At 42.5% G+C, this 12,888-nt stretch overlaps 2 protein-coding genes and 1 long non-coding RNA gene across 4 annotated transcripts in view; 1 reads left to right on the top strand and 2 right to left on the bottom strand.

The window, feature by feature from the left end:
• Positions 1–7,225, bottom strand: part of LOC134730480 (basic proline-rich protein-like) — a 78,641-nt gene extending 71,416 nt beyond the window's left edge. Inside the window, exons 1-2 of the mRNA XM_063604742.1 lie at positions 7,221–7,225; positions 5,494–6,170 (exon numbers count right to left, since the gene is read on the bottom strand). Coding sequence (XP_063460812.1) covers positions 5,494–6,170; positions 7,221–7,225 — 682 coding nt within the window. The remainder of the gene's footprint in view (positions 1–5,493; positions 6,171–7,220) is intronic.
• On the bottom strand, positions 1,926–4,929 carry LOC129397796 (uncharacterized). The gene is made up of 2 exons (XR_008625404.2): positions 4,797–4,929; positions 1,926–4,011 (listed from the first exon to the last, which is right to left on the bottom strand). It is a non-coding gene; the product is annotated as an uncharacterized LOC129397796 (long non-coding RNA).
• CHD1 (chromodomain helicase DNA binding protein 1) overlaps positions 4,943–12,888 on the top strand; it is a 73,948-nt gene continuing 66,002 nt past the window's right edge. For both annotated transcript variants that reach the window (XM_034960293.3, XM_034960291.3), the window contains exons 1-2: positions 4,943–5,597; positions 7,600–7,800. In XM_034960293.3, coding sequence (XP_034816184.1) covers positions 7,748–7,800 — 53 coding nt within the window. In that variant the 5' untranslated portion in view covers positions 4,943–5,597; positions 7,600–7,747. The remainder of the gene's footprint in view (positions 5,598–7,599; positions 7,801–12,888) is intronic.

The raw sequence follows: 12,888 nt of genomic DNA, 5'->3' as shown, positions 1-12,888 counted from the left end.
CTAACCCTGCCTGAATCCAATCCCATCAAGTTTTGTTACCCTTCCCAATTCTACTTCTCTCCACCTCCATTACACTATCCTAGTCTATCATGTCATTTCTAACCTCTCTTATCTGCCAAAGACTCCTGACTTAATTAGGAATACTGTATCTACTTCAACCCACATCTAATCCTTCTTTGGGATTTATACCTAAAGTAAAAACTTTCAATTTGCCAGTCCCATCAAGCTACCACCCAGTTTCAAATCCTTCAATAGCTTCCTCATTGTCTTGAAAAACATACTTCACTTAGCCTTTGGGCCTAGTGTCTGTGTAGCCTCATCTTGTCCAGCTGCTGTTTGCTCCAGCAGAACCATGCTTCTTAGAGTCCCTTATAGATAGGATGGCCCTGCAATTTACTATCCAAACCTGAACACTTCTGAAAGTGAATACGGCCTGTTCTTGGCAAACTGGCAAGTGCACTGACGTGATCTCTCTGACCCCAGAATCTTTGCCCATGTTGTTTCTTTTACCCAGAAAGCAGCTCTTGTACTTCCCTTTCTTGCCTACCTAATTCATATTAATTCTTCAGCTCTAGACCACAACGATCACATCACTTCCTTGAGACTTTTCTGACTAGGGTTCTTTATTATGGATTCTCACAGCACCGTATGTCTCTTCATACTATTTCTCTAAGTTGCGATTTTATAGTGTGACTGTGTCCTGAACTAGGCTTTAACTTTGAAAGTGTTAGTTTTTGCTGTATTATAATCCCTCCCTACCCTCAGCAGAATGTCTGGTTTGAATGAATATCAATACAATGCACTGGGGCACAGTACTCTTTGCTCAAGGACCTCACAATGTAGTATGGAAACAAATGCTATATTGTGATACAATGACATGCCGCACTTACAGAATACTCAATTCCATGTCCTAAAAGGGAGGTCAGAGAGTTTTCTGACAAGTCTTATAGGTTGTCAGCACAATTGTGTCAAGGTACTCAACAGTTCTTGGGCATTTACTTAAACAAACTTATGAAAGATTGACCCATAAGATAAATGGGTTATATCCACTTACAATGAGAGATACCTTTCCAGTGACCTGAAGAAGTGTCTAGAGTACCAAGTGTCCATTAGGAATGATGAGAGGCAATACTGAGATTAGTCTGTGAAAAAATTAAGTAACTAAAATACTAGGAATATATGACATGTACATACATCTTCATATATGTTTAGTTTACAAATATATGTGGTATATAACAGGGGACTGATTTAGTTAGATTTCAAGTTTGAAGGAAACCTAAAGGATAAGCTGAAGGGAAAGATAAAGAGAAAATAGAGGCCTAAACTAAGCCCGGTAGTGGGAGTTAAAAAGAAAGGATGAATACAAAATTTCTGCATTAAAATGAGTGGTACCGTTTGTCCCTCAGTATCTGCAGAGAATTAGTTCCAGGACCCCCATTTACCAAAACCTGGGGATGCTCAAGTCCCTTATAGTTGAGCCTCTGTACCTGCAAATCCCTGCAGGTACAGAGGACCAACAGTATTTGGACAGCAGTGAATAAAGAATCTGGGCAAGGGCCGGGCATGGCGGCTCACGCCTGTAATCCCAGCACTTTGGGAGGCTGAGGCAGGCAGATCACCTGAGGTCAGGAGTTTGACACCAGCCTTGCCAACATGGTGAAACCCAGTCTCTACTAAAAGTACACAAAATTAGCTGGGTGTGGTGGCGCGTGCCTGTAGTCCCAGCTACTTGGAAGGCTGAGGCATGAGAATCACTTGAACCCAGGAAGCGGAGATTGCAGTGAAATGAGATAGCACCACTGCACTCCAGCTTGGGTGACAAAGTGAGACTCTGTCTCAAAAAAAAAAAAAAAAAAAAAAAAAAAAAAAAAAGAATCTGGGCAAGGAAATGAGTGATACAGCATCAATGCAATAATTTTTAAATATTTTTGAGGTTGGCTACTTAACCTTCTTTCTTACTCTGCGTGCACACTTAATTTTTCAGTAGAGGATGGAATCTTTGTATCTTCTTCAATGCCTATTAGATTTTATACATACTTGCCTCTTAGTATCATCTCTAACAATTTTCTGTTTGAAATTTAGCTTTTAGTGATTCAAGAATTTATCATTCAAAATCCCCAAATACAGTGACCATAAAGAAGGTGGATGAGCCGCTGGTAGATATCAGAATAATCTGGGAAACTTCCCAAATACTACCTAGAACCTAGAAATTCTGCATATCAGCAGAGGGGAAGAATAGGAGTGTCAGGCACGTGTAGTTACAAAAGAACTTTCCAGGTGACTGAGTCCTATCCCTTGCCCAACACTGGGAACTAAACTCCTCTAATTTCTTATTAGGAAAACAGAAAATGTACAGCAAATCTTCACTAGAAGATGACTTAGGATTTCATGGTTTCTATTCAGAGGACTTTGTAAATTTAAGAATCATATTGGAAAGACTTTCTCTGGTTTTGCAAGGACATGGGAAATATTGTCACAGGTTGAGATTCTAGGGTATTTTAATAATGTCCCGATTGTTTTTGTGGTTTCTCATATGCAAATCCTCCAGGCAACAAGGACATAATTATGGAATTAAAATCTTAACCCTGGCATCCAAAAAGCTAACAAAGGAGCAAGTTATCCTGTTTATGTTATATATTTCACAATTCTGGATATGTGGTTCCCAGCCTATCCTCACCTAAGAATACCCATTTAGTACTTTACCTAGTAAAGCATATCACAATTAAGGACCCACAAAATGCTGTCTTGGATTCCGGAAAAGTAATATTCTTCCCAAAGAATATGAAATTTAAAAAATGAGAAATTAAATAGTAACAAAAACCTCCTGGTTAATGTTAATTATGTGGAATTTTTTGTTAGTCATGTGTTGAGATTATCAACTGTTTGGCTATTTAGTACCACTAAGTAGAGATAAAGCTAGTTTATTCAAATAAAGTGACACTGCAAATTTAACTATGTTGATAACAAATCATCAAAAAAGTATCTTTGGATTACCTACACGCTTTTTAAAAAATGAACTGGCAAGATTGTTGCAATTTTCCACCTACTGTGTACTTCTGCAAAGCAATAAAGTATGATTTTACTCGAAATCTAAATCTCCAATGTTCAATATTTTATTACAAATTGGGCAAGATCTTTTTTCGAATAGCATGTTTGATGGCACAATATGACAGAATAGCATATTCAATGGCACAATTAGTAGTAAAAAAACAAAAAACCAGCCTGACGTGCTTCCGGAAAACGTAAAATAGACTGTATATACAGTAATTCTTTTCATAAGACAATGACAAAATGTCAGAGTTGTAATTGAGGACTTTATTAACTGAACTATACTTCTGATTACAACATTCTGTGTATGTTAATAGTTTCTCTGGAGAAATTACGGGCACAGGAAGTTCCTCTCATTAAGGATATTAACATAAAGCTTAATATGAAAAATTAGCACTCAGTTCAGAAATGACGACTTCAGAAATGACTTCAGAAATGACGATTTGTATGATCTTTTCATTCCTCACAACCCAGTATTAAAACTGTCTAATATTGCAAAGGATGGTAGTGTTCCACTTCGTTTTGCTATTCAATTATTGCTGATAGATACATGTTTTCAAAAAGGCCATTGGCATCTGTTTGCTTTCTCCTACTTCTCCAAGTGAATATACCCTTCAATATGTAGTAAATACATATGTGGAGTTATGTTTTGAGATTTTTTTGAAGGATTTGAACCAAACTGTTTAAACAGCTGGCAGCCTAAAACTGGAATATTTCCCACAAGGGAAAAATAATTATTTGGGGAATGCATGTTACCACAAACTCATCTGACTTGGAAAGTGCGCCTTTACACCAAATCAAATAACTGAACAATGGGATTAGAAACTTTTAATTATTATTAACCTCGGCCACCGGGCGCCGTGGCTCACGCCTGTAATTCCAGCACTTTGGAAGGCAGTGGCAGGTGGATCGCTCGAGCTCAGGAGTTCAACACCAACCTAGCAACATGACAAAACCCCGCCTCTACAAACATAAGTAAGAAACAAAAATCATTAACCTTGAGTGAGTCAAGTTCATCTGCAGACTGAAAAAAATCAAGTGTAACAGAATTTTGATTTAAAAAACGCTTTCAAAAAAGCATTTCAAAATGCTCTAAGTATGTTTCAAAAATACACTTAAAAATATGTTTCCAACACACTGAAGGGATTTAACTAAGGTCCACAGTTTCAGTTACGATACAAACTGTAAGCTAAAAGGCAGCAACTTAAGCTGAGACAGTTACTAACATCCCTCGAGCAGCGTTTTTTGTTGCGATTCGGCGCCGCACCCTTCACCCCGCCCTCCGGGGAGGAACCTAGAAAGGAAGGGTGGTACATTTCTAAACCAGGCCACCCACACATGAATCAAGCGGCATCACAGGCTGTCAACAACCGGGTCTCTATTTTCTCTCCTCCTCCGGCGCCCCGCCCGTGCGGGACATCAGCTCCCAGGATGCGTCAATCGCAGATCGCCCAAGCGTAAGAGGTGGCGAGAGGCCACCACGGTTGCCCAACAGTTGCGTTCCCAGGTTGCCTGGTGTGACGCAGCAGCCCCCGCCCGGACCCTGAGGCCTGGCGCTCCGACTGAGCCGAGGCCTGTGCTACCCGACACTCCTTGCGACCCGGCCCCTTAGGCTTATTCAGCGCGGCCCTTCCGGGCTTCCCGAGTCCCATCGCAGTCTCTCCCCACCCCCGTTCCTCCCCGGTTCCTTGTCAGTGTCCGCCGCGATGTCCTTGCGCAACCATCCCAAGTGACATTAGCGCCCATACCCGCACGGAGCGAGCCTGAAGCTCCCACTTCCCGGAATTCAACGCCGGGCCGCTAAGGGCGGGCACCCAAGCGAGGATCAGCGGACTAAGGCCGCGACCAGAGTCCAGCGGTCTCCGCGCAGTCAGAGTCCGACGGCCTCCGCGCAGTCAGAGTCCGACGGCCTCCGCGCATCCGCCGTGCGCACTCCCATTCGTGCGCGTGCGCGCACTCGCCCCCCCCGCCCTGCCCCAGCACCAATCGCTTTTTTCCTACGCCCACGACCCTTCAACGTAGTCCCTCCCGCCTCCCGCGCGCGAGCAGAAAGGCTTCGGCGTGCGCGCGCCCGCCCGCCTCGCGCTCTGTCGGGAAGGGGAGTGAGCAGAGGCGCTTACGTCGCGCGGGAGGCGGAGGCGACGGCGACCTCGGTGGCGGCGGCGGCTACGACGGAGACGGTTGCGCTCGCTTGCTTTCTCGGCGTCATGGCGGCTGCCGGGGGCAGATAAGCGGAGGGAGCGGGAGCGCGCGCGCGACGGCGGCGGCGGCGGCGGCGGCGACGACTCGTTACTTATAGCTCTTGCTGCCCTCGCCCTTGGTGCTTCAATAATGAATTGTTAGCTCCACTCCGCAGGGGATCGCGCGTTGGTGCTGCGGACCGGGGCTTCCCCTTCCCCTCCGCGTCTGTCCCCTTCCCCCTCCCCCGCACGGACTCTTGCTTACCCCGAGACGCCGGAGCCCTAGGACTCGGCGGCGGAGATCCCGGGCCTGGGCGCGGGGGAGGCTGTCCACCCGAGTCGGCTCCCTCCGCCCCGCCAAGCCCGCCGGTAAGAAAGGGGGCGGCGGGCGGGTCAGGATGTGGCGGAGAGGACAGGAACCGGCCGGGCGGAGGGCGGGCGCGGCGCGGTGCCCAGGCGGCGGCCCAGCGGCCGGGTGAAGGCCGGGTGGCTCTGTGAGTGCCGGTGGCGGTGTACGGGCCTGGCGCGCAGGGGGCGTGTGAGCGGCGAGTACAGGCCGGGGCCGCAGAACGCATCCTTGCGCCGGCCCGGCGGCCCTGCCCCGGCCTCTTCGGCTTGGTGCCGACCGGGCCGCGAGAGGAGACCCGCAAATGGCTAGCACTTAGCCGGTGCGTGGGTCCTGCCGCGACCCGGGCTCCCAGCACGTGCGGAGCGGCGGGAGGGGGAGGGGGCGGCGGCTCGGGCGAGCCTGGGAGGGCGCGGGGCGGGTCTCCGGGAAGTTTGAGGCGGGAAGAGGGACTCCTGGACCGGGATGGAGGCCCTGGGAGAGGGGGGCAGGTCCGCGAGGGAGGCTGATTGGAGCGCGCTGGATGGATGAGTGAGGATGGTTTCCAAACCTCTTTCGAGTGCCGCTTTAAAAACTTAGCAGGAGCAAAGCAACTGCTAAAAGACAGAGGATTGAAGAGGTTTAATAACTTAGGGTAGTCATTGTGGAGACGCTTGAGAGGACACAGCGCTGTGTGCGCTTGGAGTTTCAGAACTCAGGGTTGTGAAAAGGGTCTCAGAGAACTTATTCGGATAAGGGAGATGAAGGAGAAAGGAAGTTAAAATGTACAGAGAAAGCCATTTTGAGGGACGAAAGGAAGGTGAAAAGGAAAGAACGAAAAGGGGAGTGAACTTTTTAAAGGAAGAAACGGGAAAGGCAGTTTGTTAACATACTTAGATTTTTTAAGACTTAATTGTTCAGTAAGGCACTTTGACTAGGGTTGAGATTAATATTTAACATTAGGAATAAATGTTGAGTAGAACGGTTACTTTTTAGATAACCTGTTCTTGCAGAGTCTACTGGACAGTAATCTAGAGAATTAACATCCTGATCCAGATGCAGACTTTGCTATCATTGAGTTGGTAACAGTCTGTTTCCCTCCCTCTTTTGTGGAATGGAAATAATCGTAGGAGTGAATTCTCTTTGCTGAGGTCGGAGGACAGCTCTGCTCTCAGTTGGCTGTCTCGGTACTTTCTGGCTGGGGAAGGATCTGACGTCTCCTTCCCCCGCTTCTTCCTCTCCCTCCCCTGCCAGAGATCTCCTTTGTTTATTCGTGGATGGCTTGTAGGTGATTCTTCAGTGTTGTACTGAAATCTTTAAAGGTGGAAATGGTGTGTCTTGGTTCATTATTCTTGCCCCAAATTTTTTACGTAAAAAATCAGATATAGTGTATATTCTATTACCTTTTCAATTTTTTTCACAAAATAAAAACCAAGTGCAAACTGGTTAAGTATTATTTAAATGTTATCATCCCACTATCCGTTTACCTGTTAAATAACACATTTATTTTGAGCTATGCATTTTTGTTGAGAGTATATGGTATCTTTTATTTGCCTGTTTCTCCCATGGGAGCGTTTTCAGAACTTTCTCACTCAAGTGTATGAAGTTCTTGGTGATAGGAGTGAGGGCTTGATTAAAGGTAACCTCCTCCCACCCCCCACCCCCACTTCATTTATTCGACCAAGTTATCTAATAAGACTCCGTTATCTACTCTTGGGATGTATGCATATGTTACATCGTATCACCTTGCTTTAGGAGTCTATAAAAACATTGTTAGTTGCAGTTAGTCTCTAAAAATCTTTTCACTCCACAAATATTTTAATTTTTTCTGTCCGAAGTATATTAGCAGTAGCATACTAAATTCTAGTTAGTCAGGAGTGTAGTTATTACAAGTCTAGATATTTTAAGTATTTAATAAAAGGCCCCCACTTCTTCCTTAACAGCTGTAGTCTAATTGGGCTACGTAGATTTATACGTTTTAGACAGGGCTTAATTTACCTTTTTTCTGCAGGAAATTTTGTTAATTTATTAATATATTTTCTTTAGGTGAATCAAAGGAGAGTCCCAGAAAACCTGTGACTGTTGAAGAAAATTCATCTGTGAATTTTTATATTCAAGGAGTCAGTATTTATATTCATCTTTTAAACTGGGAAGATTTATATTTTACTTTAAAACTTCTTGATAATAATTTACAATGAATGGACACAGTGATGAAGAAAGTGTTAGAAACAGTAGTGGAGAATCAAGGTAAGTAAGCACTTTTATCAATTGTTTACTATGAAGAGAGTTGAAAACTTGACTCTTTTTTCTTTATTGTTATTGTTGTTATTTAGTTTTCCTCATAGGTAGCAGAGTTTTCAGGTTTTCCTCTTAGCTATCCAAATACTAAAAAAATTCTGATATACGAACCTTTTTTCATAATACAGGTTTTAATTATTTTTTTCATTCAGATACACAGTAGATCTTAAATATAGAAAGTTTTTTTTTACTTAAATCTATTTGGAAGTTTATATTTGAGCTAATAATTAAGCTGGAGCATGTATAATAGATTTAAATTGTTTTGACTGTTAGTGAAATTTCTAGATGAAGGCAATAAAAATTTTTTCACTCATCTTTTTCTGGCATTTTGTCTTCTATACCTGTACTGTCCAGTGTGGTAACCACTAGCCACATGTGGCTATTTGAACTTCAATTACAAAATATTCAGAATTTACTTAGTCATACTAGATATATTTCAAGTGCTGAATAATCACATGTGGCTAGTGGCTACCATATTGGACAGCACATAGAAAACATTCTATCACTGGAGAAAGTTTTAGACAGTGCTGAGCCAGACATTTGTTGAAATATTACTGTGGCCCTTTTTTATTTTCAGATTGGAGTTTTAATTATCTGTGAAGGAGTTAAGAGTTCTTGCTTGGGTCAAGTGTTTGCAAAGAAGATTCTTTAAATTCTGTAGCTCTCAAATTTTGAGTTATCTGCACATTAGTTTACAATCCATGTAGTTATATGCATTATCATATATAGAAATTAGGAATGTGGGCACTGGAGTCAAACTGTTTGCTTACCCTATTTCTACCTCTTATTAGTTGTGTGAATTAGGGCAAATTACTTAATCTCTGAGGCTCTGATTTTTGCCCCATAAAGAGGGGATTAAACTATTGTTTATCTTATTTAAAGTTCACGGCTGGGCTTGTTGGATCCTGTTTGTAATCCCAGCACTTTGAGAGGCTGAGGAAGGAGGATCACTTGAACTCAAGAGTTGGAGACCAGCTTAGGCAGCATAGTGAGACCTTGTCTCTAATTTATAAAAAATAAAATTTAAAAAAAATTTGAGGATTGAGATGCTTCATGTAAAGGGCTTAAAATATTTTCTGAGATAATGAGCACTGAATATTTGCTTATTGTAACCAGCATGTTTTGTGTAACACAGGATACTATATTAAAAAAACCTTAATTACAGTGATGGAGACATGGGGGTGGACAAGAAACAGGAAAGTTTTGGCAATTAGGAAGATTAAGAAAAAATGTTAGATAGAAAACTAAATAGTGGTATTTGTATTTGATCTGAAACTTGGACTTTTCTTTTTCTTTTTTTTTTGAGACAGAGTCTTGCTCTGTCGCCCAGGCTGGAGTGCAGTGGTGTGATCCCGGCTCACTGCAACCTCCACCTCCCAGGCTCAAGTGTTTCTCCTACCTCAGCCTCCGGAGTAGCTGGGATTACAGGCGCTAGCCACCACTTCCAGCTAATTTTTGTATTTTTTTTGTAGAGATGGGGTTTCGCCACATTGGCCAGGCTGGTCTCGAACTCCTGGCCTCAAGTGATCCACCTGCCTCGAGCTCCCAAAGTGCTGAGATTATAGGCGTGAGCCACCACGCCAGGCCTGACACTTGGAATTTTCTGACCTTGCTAGTTATACTTTAGTTTATCAGCTTTCATACATACTGTTTGGATAAACAAGAACATCATAGAGAATAAAATAAGGAACAGTTACGGAAAGCAGCATTATTACTTGAACAAGTATTGGTCTAGGAGTTATAAAACCTGAGTTGATGCTATCTCTGCATTAATTAAAACTCATATGATTGCCTCAACTCTAAGGATTGAACTGATATTGAAGTTTCATTTTAATTAATTACAAAGTGCATCGTAAAGTTTCAAATAGTAAAGTTTTACTAGAATCACCAGAGTTGAGGTTTAATTAAAAGACTTTTGAATCTCAGCTTTGATTCAAATCTCTATAGGTATGTTGACTACTGACTATAGTTAAGTAAATAGAAGAGTCATATTGTCCACCCACAATTTTTTTTTTGTTTTCTTTTGTTTTGAGACAGGGCCTCACTCTGTCACCCAGGCTGGAGTACAGTTGTGTAGTCTCAGCTCACTGCAGCCTCTGCCTCCACCTCCTGGGCTCAAACGATTCTCCCACCTCAGCATCCTGAGAGGCATGCATGCCACCACACTCAGCTAATTTTAAAATTTTTTGTAGAGATGAGGTCTCACCATATTGCCTCAGCTGGTCTTGAACTCATGGGCTCAAGCAGTCCTCCCACCTTGGCCTCCCAAAGTGTTGGGATTACAGGTGTGAGCTGCCATACCCGGCCTCACATTTTCTTATTCATAGTTGGAATGGAATGGTTAGTAGGTAGAAATACCTAGAGGAAACAAAGGAACCAAACTACTCATAAAATAGGAGATAAGACTCGAGAGTAAATCTTCTGGTTGGATATGCAGACAGATCATGTGCTGGTATATTCTGACTACTTACCTGTTCCAATATTTTATATATTTTTCTGCTGTATCTAAAGCGAGGAGGAGTAATAAGTCCAATTTGATACTACAGGTGAAAAAAAATTAAACCTTGTGGCCGGGTGCGGTGACTTACGCCTGTAATCCCAGCACTTTGGGAGGCCGAGCAGGCAGATCACCTGAGGTTGGGAGTTCGAGACCACCTTGACCAACATGGAGAAATCCTGTCTCTACCAAAAATACAAAATGAGCTGGGTGTGGTGGCCTGTAATCCCAGCTGCTCGCGAGGCTGAGGCAGGAGAATTGCTTGAACCCAGGAGGCAGACGGAGGTTGCAGTGAGCCGGAGATCGCGCGATTGCACTCCAGCCTGGGAAACGAGTGAAACTCCGTCTCAAAAAAAAAAAAAAAAAAAAAATTAAACCTTGCGAAATCAAATTTAAGGAATCTTTTACAATGCATACTCATCTTAAATAATTGCAAAGCATATTTCTTTAATTATTCGGAGTTGTTAATTCTGCTATACAGGTTTTGTGTGCTTCTGAAAAGTGTGGTTATCAAGTTATCTAGTTTTTACAACTGCCTTGGAGTTTATCAGGAGAGAGACCTTCTTTTTTGCCTTCATTTTCTTTCTTACCGCTGCTATACTATGCTCTACTGTCATTAACACTCAATTCCCACTCCCTTCCCCAGAAGCTTTTGTCATAAGACATTACAAAGAAGGGAGATTGTGCCTAGTTAAAAGACTGAGGAGGTGAACTTTAGAGGTAGAGGGATTTTCTTGCAAAAAAAACTAAAGTTTCTATAACTATGAATATTAATATAGAGTAATTTTTTTTCTTTTTTTTTGAGCCAGAGTCTTGCTCTGTCGCCCAGGCTGGAGTGCAGCGGTATGACCTCGGCTCACTGCATCCTCCGCCTACCGAGTTCAAGCAGTTTTCCTGCCTCAGCCTCCCGAGTAGCTGGGACTACAGGCATGCACCACTGCATCCAGCTAATTTTTGTATTTTTAGTAGAGACGGTGTTTCGTCATGTTGGCCAGGCTGGTCTCGAACTCCTGACCTCAGGTGATCTGCCCGCCTTGGCCTCCCAAAGCACTGGGGATTACAGGCATGAGCCACCGTGCCTGGCCTCTAATATAATTAGATTAGAAATATACTTTGTTTCTAAAGTTGATATTCATTGTAAGTAGCTTTTTAAAGTAAATTTTGGTTTTTTAGTGGCTAGAATTCTATAATGTATTTTTGCTTCAAAATTTCCTTTTTCTTTTGTGAAAGTTTATTAAACGGAATAGAATTAAGAAAGAATTCATTTGGCATTTGCAGGTTACAGTTAGCTTTCTATTGAAAAAAAATTTTTTTAACTATTCTTTCTGTCTGGAGATCTCTCTATAACTATTCACTGAAAGGAAGAAGAATACACAGGAAAAATATGTCTCTTTGGCTATGCTATTGCTGACAGTCTTGAAATTTAGTTACTAAGAAATGTGGGCCAGGATGCACCTGTATAACAGTTACAGCTCAACACAAAGTTTTATGTAACTGAAGTGAAGCTTTTTAAAGATAATGCTGGAAGATTTCAAAGCATCAATTTGCAGCTGTGTGGATTTGTGGTGGTATTTGCAAGCAAATTTTTCAAATCCTGGTAGACTTTTTTTTAGTGTGTGTGTGGTTTGTTTTTTTTTAATTGAGATGGAGTCTCACTGTTGCCCAGGCTGGAGTGCAGTAGCACGATCTTGGCTCACTGCAGCCTCCGTCTCCTGTGTTCAAGCAGTTTTCTGCCTCTGCCTCCTGAGTAGCTGGGATTATAGGTGCCTGCCACCACGCCCCGCTAATTTTTGTATTTTTAGTAAAGATGGGATTTCACCATGTTGGCCAGGCTGGTGGTCTTGAACTCCTGACCTTGTGATCCACCCACCTCGGCCTCCCAAAGTGCTGGGATTACAGACATGAGCCACTGCGCCTGGCTGACTTTTTTTAGTTTTAAATAAGTTATCTTGAGTGATGATTTACTTCAGGAATGGCTATATGGTTAAAGATCAGAATGGTGTATGAGTTACCTTTCAAAGATTACTTTTCTGTATGTAGTCATAATGTGTGGGCAAACATTAATGTGATGTTACCCCTTTTACTCTGCTTAAGTAGTTGCTTGTTTAAGATCTTGATGACTGATGGGTTATATATGGTGCAGTTTTGTGTTTTAAAATGAGTATTACTTTATGATGAATGGAGAAAATGTTTAACCTTTTTTTAAAATGGGAAATATTTAAAACTACAGAAATAGAAAAGTTGCACCAGTTGTGGTCCGTGGACCAGTGGTGTTGGCATCATTTGGGAGCTTATTATAACTGTAGAACCTTGTGCCTCGCCCCAGACCTACTGAATCAGAATCTTCATTTTAACAAGATTCCAAGTGATTCTTATGTATTAAGTTCATACACATTTATATGAAGCTATTCATCTGGAGTCATAGCATCTTGCCACTTTGTTATTGATGTTGTTACACATGGTTTTCATTCTCTGCGAACCTCCAATTAACTGTGTCTTGAGCAGGACTAGCAAGAGGCTAGGTAAGTTTCGTTTCTCCG

The sequence above is a fragment of the Pan paniscus genome, chromosome 4 (assembly GCF_029289425.2).
Source record: "Pan paniscus chromosome 4, NHGRI_mPanPan1-v2.0_pri, whole genome shotgun sequence".
Lineage (NCBI taxonomy): Eukaryota > Metazoa > Chordata > Mammalia > Primates > Hominidae > Pan > Pan paniscus.
The sequence above is the reverse complement of the archived record's forward strand: the minus strand, read 5'-3'. Positions and strand labels throughout refer to the sequence as shown.